We start from the raw sequence: 8087 nt of genomic DNA, 5'->3' as shown, positions 1-8087 counted from the left end.
TTTGGCAACTCTCATTGATTGGACTGGCTTACCTGGAATCTGACCTCAGACTGTGATTTGGCTTATTGGCTCTGGTTTGGCAACTCTAACTGATTGGACTGACTTACTTGGAATCTGTGGACTGGGACTTGACTCTGACTTTTGCTTGCTGCACTTGTAAGTTTAACAAGGGAAACTAATCAGCCTTAAGTGGGCACAAGGCCCAGTGGGGAGGAGCTGTGGCAAGACAGAGGGTGCCTTTACCTCCTGCTTGTGGGTTTTGCGGAGGCAACGGGTATACCTGCGGACCTTCCACAGCACACTGGTTGCAAATTGTTGCTCTGGAGAAAGACTAGTAAAATCTGAGATGAGTTAAGAATGACCTTTTAGGAGGAGACTTCCCCCCCCCAACCCAGCTTCTGTTTTGCCCTTTTTCTTTTTCAATTAGCTCCTTTGTGACTCCTTTCACCCATTTTTGCGGCCCTGCCAGGGCTACACTCATAACTGGAGTCTTCTTCTGCCCCACCCAAGTTACAGAATCATTTAAAGGGTTCTCACGAAGATTGGTGAGACAGAAGACGAGAAAATATCTGGCTTGTGAAAAGTCTTTATAGAAACAAGTTATAGGAGCAGGCCCATAAATGTATAAAAAAAACAGGCAAATATACAAGTCTTTTAGCACACAAATCCTTCTGCACAGTCCTGGCTCAGAATCTGCCTGAAATTTCTCTGTAGATTTGGCTTTTGACTGCTGCATTTTCAGTATACAGCCATGCCACACTAAGACCCAAACTGCACATCCAACAATAAAACCTGGCGCAGTCCTTCTGGAACTGTACCACTTCACAATTCAGATGGGAGAGTGCATGTCAAAATTTCTTCCCAGCATTTTGTTTTGTTCTTTGAAAAAGCTCATTGCATGTGGAAAACTGGCACATCAAGACTATAGTTCAGGGTTACCAGATTTCTACATGCAGATGTTGTGGTGGTTTTGTTTTCTTAAAAACATCAGGAAACATTCCAGAATGAGATTCCCCTCCCACCAGTATTCTGAAGTGGTACAGTCTCAAAAAGACTTACACAAATGAATCTGACTCAGTTCCATTTTGAAAGAAAAGAACTGTAACCTAATTTGAGCCAATCCTCTGACCAGGACTGACTCAAGACCTGCTGGTGACTGAGGCAGCAAACCAAATGTTGCCTTTCCTAATCTGGCAATATGCAGCCTCTACTCCTTCTGCTTCAGCCCACCACTCTCCTCCACGCTTATATTCCCCTGTTACTCTTCCAATCCAGAGAGGAGGAGGAGGAGAAGCGGGGAAGGCGGGTGGGTGGACAGAGGTGGGTCTACCTTGCCAACCTGGTGCCTGAGGCAACCACCTCAGTTGTCCTCATGCATAGGCCAGCCCTGCCTTTGACTTCAGTCCAAACAGTAAGTGCCAATTCATACCACCATTTTGATGGGGTGAAGCCCCTTTCTGAGACACCGTGAAGGCTTCCAACCCTCATCACACATGTGGGGATCAGTCACCTCCTCTCTCATCCCGCACATCAAAGGTTTCCCCAAGAAGCATCAAGTGTTGGAGACATTCTGGCAAGTTTGGATTTACTTAGGGCACAATCCTAACCAGGTCTACTCAGAAGTAAGTCCTATTGTGTTCAATGGGACTTACTCCCAGGAAAGGTGAGGTGAGGATTGCAGCCTTACTCATGCCATTTAATGGCAGCCCATCCAGGAAGAATCAGGACACACACAATTCAGGGAGCAATTCATCACATGTTGCATAATTAGCAGAGAATCCATTCGTGCAGGATGCGGTGGGGGCCACTACCACAGAGACTTGTGGGGGACCGACCTGCAAATGGCTTCTTTGTGTACAAAGATGGGAAGCCTCCAATTTGCATATGCCAGGAACAATCCACAAGCCCTGTTGGAGAGCTTTTTGGGCATCTGGTGGGGCCTGCCGGAGAGACAGCACTGGACAAAAGATGGAGCTTTGGCCCCAGCCAGTGTGACAGTCCTTGCATTACAGCCAGCCACTGGATGCTGCTTGTCAGAGATTCTTAGGCTTATTAGGTTAATTAGGCTACTCCCTAAATGACTTTCACCAGAACCAGTCACATCCCTCCCCTAGAAAATACCATGACACTGGAGCAGCTTCACCCCATCCACATGGCCATACAGATCTGCTCTCTAAGGCATGTCCACATGGCCGCTTCCTGGCTGCTGGTTTCCTGTCGCTCTACACACCCAGGCACATCCCCACAAGATGCAGGAGCATCCTCTTGCTCCAAAAGCTGGAAGGCATCCTTGACAGTGCAGCGGCCTGACCAAATCCTGCAAAAACCCAGGCCAAAAACCCATGCAGAGGCACATGAGGACCAGCGGGCAACTGAGGCTGCAATCCTAACCACTTTCCTGCGAGTAAGCCCCCCATTGAACAAAATAGGGCTTACTTCTGAGTAGACCTGGTTAGGGTTGTGACCTGAATCCCACAACTATGGCTGATAGATCACCGTAGCCACTGTCTGCATAGAGCAAAAGGGGCCAAGGATTTTGGAAGGGCAGGCCAAATCCCAGCTCCAACTGTCCCTGAAGTTTTTGCACTGCTCCACAGACCAGTGCAGAGGGTGGCTTAAGGGATGGGAAAGGTGTACACATGACACACTCTCCCTGGGGGGCAGATCTAGCTCCTGAAAGCAATGCCAGCTCGCACCCAGGAAGCAGGTGCATTCCTCCTGCAAGAGTGTTTTGCTTATGTTACCTCCTTTCTGGTGCACTCTCCAACCCACCCTCCCTGCTGCTCAAGAGTAGCAAGCACCATTCAAGGGAGCAAGAGGCACATTCTTGCTAGGACAGGGGCCCAAAGGAGAGGCCCACAGTCAGTCCAGCTGGAACGTCTGGTCCCTTACATGATAACCATGTGGATGTATTCAGAGCAAGTGTAAGGAGGAAACTGGCAGACAGATCCCTTTGCATTGTTCTTGTTCAGTTCTCCTTTCGATACAGTTTGTTTTTCACTTTGACGGTCATGTAGAGGGCCGTGAGGCAGCAGCAAGCCACAACTAAAAGGCACAGACCGGAGAAGACGGGGGCCAGTCCCTCGTGCAGGCAGGTGTAGATGGGGCGCCTAGTTTCATAATCCAGAAGCACCGCCTCCACCTGGGTGAGGGTGCAGAGCATCAGGAAGACATGGAAGATCTGGTGGCCCTGGCCCACAAAGTGGCACTTCCCGGGAAACCACTTCTCAGGGTAGGGATAGGCGAAGAAGAAGGCGCCAATCAGGAAAAAGAGGACGTGGCACTTGTGATACAGGACAGCCAGGTCTTCGAGCCCAGAAGAGGAGGATGAGTAAATGCGGTGGAGGACGGGACTGATGTCCAGTGCGTATGCCACGGCAGAAGGCATTTCTTGGCAGAGCCTGCCCAGCCAGGAAGAGAGGTGCGAGCAGCGGTACTTAGCATAGCAGGAGCCAGCACAGGACAGCCACGCCAGCAGGACAGCGCCTGGGATGTAGAAGCTCACAACCCTGGAGTGCCACTCAGGCTCGATGGCATAGTAGAAGTGCACCAGGGCGCTGCTGTACTGATAGGTGGCCACACCCACGTAGTCCAGGAAGAAGAAGGCACAGTGCCAGAACTCAGACTTGGCCTGCAGGAGGTGAGCCAAGGTGCTGCATGTTGAGTATACAACCGAGGAGGCTGCAATGATGAAGAGGGGCTGCGTGTGAGGGTCACCAAGGAAATCGACCGTCTGCGAGAGCCGCCAGAACCTGACTAGCAGGATCAGGGCAGCCAGCAGGTGTGTCCAGACATTGACAGCCTCGTTGTGTTGCTGGAACAGTGAGAGGAAGTAGTACTTCCAGGTCCGGTTGAGGGGGCGGTAGCCAGCGTGGATGTAGGGCTTCCGGAAGAGCCTGGGCACGTCCGACACCTCCACAGTCGAGGAGGAAGGGGGGAGCACGTGCTCCAGAAGTCGAGGAACCTTCCAGAGGTGCGGGACATGCATGAAGAGATGGCCGAGCTTCTCAGACACAATGGTTGCCATGACAGGAAGGTCAAACTCCACAGAAAGAAAACCCTTCAGAAAGAGAAGAGGAAGTTGACTGGCATTCAAAACATTTGCATCATACAACAGCAGGCACAATGCACCTGTGGTTGAAGTGGTAGCCAGTGACCGGGCAGGGAGGGCAGCCTGGAGAGCTGTGAGGATAAGCTTAGTTCTTAAAACACAGTTCTAAGTTCTGAGAACTTAGTGAAGTTCTTAGTGGAACTCCTAAGAGGCATCTGCCCAGGGTGTAAACTGAACAGGGTGCAAAATCCATGGAATACATTACCACTTATGTTAACACTGACTTGTGTAAAATTCTCTTTCCCATTTGAAATCATCAGCTGTGTTGGGTAGACAGAGGTAGAGTTGCTGGTATCAGCTGGCTTAGAGGCTTAGTGAGGGCAGCAAGCCAGGCAGAGGGGCATGATTCAGTGCATCATCATCTTTACATCACAATCCTATGCATGTCTTCTCAGGAGCAAGGCCCACAAAGTTCAGTAGAACTTACTTCTAGGTAAGTACATATAGGATTGCTGCCCTAATAACACACATTGGCCTGCTGAATCCTGCTGGCTGGCAAAGAGAGTGTGGAAGATGTGCAACTCTGGGCAACTGCGGATGATTGGACAGTGGTCCAATCCTGCACTAGGGGGGCCTGAGCTAACTGGGCAGAACAGAAGGAGCAAGTCTATTTCTCAGCAGTGCCTCAAAGACCCAAAAACATTCTTGCTTTGTCCTCTCCCGGATTTTATTAACTGCTCCAGACACTCCAAGCACAGGCGCTGTTTCATATTTCCATCTCCCTTTTTTAATAAAACTGAATGCATGTTGGGTTATCGGTATTCCATAAGTGCTTCTTCAAGCACGTGATATCCCACAAGCCTGTCAGAGGGAGGGTCTGTAGGGCCCAATCCTATCCCATTTTCCAGTGCCAGTGCTGCTGTACCTATGGGGTATGCACTGCTTCCTGTGTTGAGGATGCAGTCACAGAGGCCTCCTTAAGATATAGGAACATTTGTTCCCTTACCCCTGCTAATTGGGCAAGAGGCACTTTTTCAAGTGGGTGCTCCTCTTTTTAGCAGGGGGAGAGTAACTGGCCCACCTCATCCCAGCAGTGTCTTTTCTAGTGGCTGTCTGCCAGTATTCTTTTTGCATCTTTTTAGATGGTGAGCCCTTTTGGGATAGGCAGCCATTAGTTGTTTGATTTTTCTCTGTAAACCGCTTTGTGAACTTTTAGTTGAAAAGCGGTATATAAATACTGTTAATAATAATAATAATAATACCCTGTGGCTGCATTGCAGTTGCACCAGTGCTGGAATGTTGAATAGGATTGGGCTGGTAGTTGTTTTCACAATTCTGACTCTGCAAGAAGTTGCACCAGCAGAGGAGCGTCTGCACCAATTTCCTCGCACAACATTCAAGTGTAAAGCAGCCCTTCCATGAGTGGAAGTCAGCTTCTGCAGGCGGAATAAGGTCATCTTTGGCTCCAGCTGCTAATCTCTGTGTGGGTCTCTTTTCAAGTGTGTGGTACCAGGTCAGGGAGAGAGAGTGTATGCATGAGTAACTGGGATCCTGTCAACACTCCAGTTATAGCTAATTACAAACATTAGCTAATTACATATAGCTAATTACAAACATTCCAGTTATAGCTAGGGCTGTGCACTGGGGCAATTTTGGCTAGATTAATCAATTCAAAGCATTTGAACAGGCTGAAAAAAGTATGCCCAATTTAGCAGCCAGGAAATTTTATTAAAAGTCAATACTACAAATACATAAAAGAGCTACAGGCAGTGGGTGCTGCCTTAGGAAAATTTTCGCTGTTGTATGAGAGAAGAGGCATTCCCCCTTCTAAGATGATGCCTTCTGAGACACATCTTCGCCAAACAAAGAAGGCAGAATTTCAGAATCACTGTTTGCAACCACAGTAATTAATCAGTTATTGAGCTGATCAGCAAAAACACAGGCGACCGACCAAGATTTATTCAGTGAAGTGGACTGTACTACTCAAGGGCGTGTGCTGAACTACGTGGGTTTCTCTTGAAGGTGCTCTGAAACACTCGGTTGTCTCTGCTTTAACAGGCTAACACAGCCACCCTTGGAAAGTTTTTAATAGAGGATAACAGTCATGGCTCTGGACAACAGAGCAAGAGTATTCCTCTCTAGCGGTTTTGCAGCCGCACATGAAGGCTCAGCCCAAGACTTTCAGGAACCAGCCTCTGCTCCTCCCACTCCCTGGACTGGAAAAGGAAGAAGAGATGGAACAAAAACAGGAAGTGTTGAGCTCAGGCAAGTCCTCTCCTTCCCACTTCCCTTTCCACATTGTCCCTTTTCCAGTCCAGGGATGGGAAGAGGAGCAGCAGTGGAGGCAGGTGGATGGGGTGTCTCTGGTCAACCCAGGGGCCTCTGAGAGGAATTTTATCAGGGGGTACAAAGTTTCTTTTGGGCCCCTTTGCAAAAGGGGAGGGGTGAAAGAGCATGGGAGGGTGGTGACGGGCAAGCAGAATAGGAGCAGGGAGGGACGAAGCAGGGTGAGGGGAGGGGAGAGACAGCTGGAAAAGTCTTAGGAGCCCAGGTCTACCCACCCATATGGCATCAGTAGTGTCCCCAGCATCCCATAGGAGCAACAAGTCTGAGTAGATAGGAAAATGCCAGATCCCAGGAAACTTCTGGGCCCCACTTTAGACCCTGGGCCCGAGTACAAATTACCCTCCTCTCCTAGGCCCTGGGTCAACCTGCTGCCCAAGATGACCTCTTGGATGACCTACAGACATGCAGCTCCCAGAAAGCGACAGATCCAGAGGCCGGGCTGAAGGGCAGCCCTGCGCACTGCATGACCACTGTGCAAACTTTGCCAGGGAGAAATGCTCCCCTCACTGTAACATCAACCCCAGTCGGTGGGTTCCCTCCGCCAAAGGACCATCTGTCACCAAGCAAGGGTTGAGAGTGGAACGCCTGTACATGTGAACACTCCCATCAAGGCCCACCTCTGGCGCCACAGGTGAAAGCCAGCCCAGGATGGCTCTGCAGGCAGTGAGTAGAGGGGTGAGCGAGGGGTGCTGTTTGCCACCTGCCCCCTCTCAGAAACTGCCCCAAACCATGGTTTGGGCAGTGCGCGAGTCTAGCTTGAGGAATGGGCTCAAGGTGCTCCCATGGCTGGTCTTCACTGCACCCTGCTGCCTGCCTGCATCCCCCAGGAGCCACCTGTGGGCAGCTTCCTGCGCATCAAGGCGCAGACGTCAAGGTTTCCAGGGCTGGCAAAAGCAGCAAGAGCCCCAATCTGGAGCAAGACGTCACCCCACTCCTGGCTCCTGCCGCCTCCAGGCTCCACTGGACCTGGCAAGCCCCAGCTGGTCCTGTTGCTGCAGCAAACACGGTTTTTGCTGCCTTCCCTTCCTCAGTGGCGTAGCCAGAAGGGGGCAAAGCGCTGAGTTTGGCAGGGAGTCTCACCCGGGCGCGCAAGCGGCCACTCGCCTTCGGAGCCAGCGCCGCCCCGTGAGACTCCCTGCCAAACTCAGCGCTTTGCCCCCCCCTCTGGCTATGCCATCGCCCCAGCGCAGGACTTGCTGTGGGAAGCCGCGCCGGACTGGACGGGACCTGCTCCCAGGCAGGGAGCCCGGGGAGCTCCGCGGGAGGCGGGCGTCGCCCCAGACCTCGCTGCCTCCCTGCGCTCCCCGCAGTGGCTCTGCGCGGCTGCACCACGGAGCCTGCTGGCTGGCTGGCTGGCTGGCCTGCGGATCGGGGCCCTTCGATGCCCCCGCGGCTGGCACTCACCTCCCTCCAGCGGCGGATGCTCCGAGCCTCCCGCGGCAGGCAGAAGGCAGCGAGCCCGGGCACCCCCCTGCGCAAAGCAGCCACTCCCCGCGGGAGTTCCCCGCCTGCCCGCCCGGGACCGTCTGCAGCGCGGCGCAGCGCCTCCTGCCGGCGGCAGCCGAGGCCCGAAGGAGCGGCGCTTCCCCCTGCCGGAGCCCAGAGGAGCGGCGCGGGCCGAAGCGAAGCCGGCCGGCAGCCGCAGCGGCAGGAGGGCGCCCCCGCCCGGCTTCCTCTCTCCAGGCGCGGG

General features: G+C 52.4%; 1 protein-coding gene across 1 annotated transcript; it reads right to left on the bottom strand.

Annotated features, from left to right (window-relative positions):
• Positions 1–566: 566 nt before the first annotated feature.
• PAQR7 (progestin and adipoQ receptor family member 7) lies at positions 567–7877 on the bottom strand. Its single transcript, XM_066638586.1, has 2 exons — positions 7802–7877; positions 567–4060 (listed from the first exon to the last, which is right to left on the bottom strand). Exon 2 carries the CDS (start codon positions 4025–4027, stop codon positions 2969–2971), a length of 1059 nt encoding a protein of 352 aa, XP_066494683.1. The 5' UTR covers positions 4028–4060; positions 7802–7877; the 3' UTR covers positions 567–2968.
• Between the last annotated feature and the right edge of the window lie 210 nt (positions 7878–8087).

This window comes from Tiliqua scincoides, chromosome 10 (genome assembly GCF_035046505.1).
Source record: "Tiliqua scincoides isolate rTilSci1 chromosome 10, rTilSci1.hap2, whole genome shotgun sequence".
Classification (NCBI taxonomy): domain Eukaryota; kingdom Metazoa; phylum Chordata; class Lepidosauria; order Squamata; family Scincidae; genus Tiliqua; species Tiliqua scincoides.
The sequence above is the reverse complement of the archived record's forward strand: the minus strand, read 5'-3'. Positions and strand labels throughout refer to the sequence as shown.

Bases quoted from the DNA above. Each gene is read 5' to 3' on its own strand.
- PAQR7 (XM_066638586.1), bottom strand. From the start codon at position 4,027: ATGGCAACCATTGTGTCTGAGAAGCTCGGCCATCTCTTCATGCATGTC.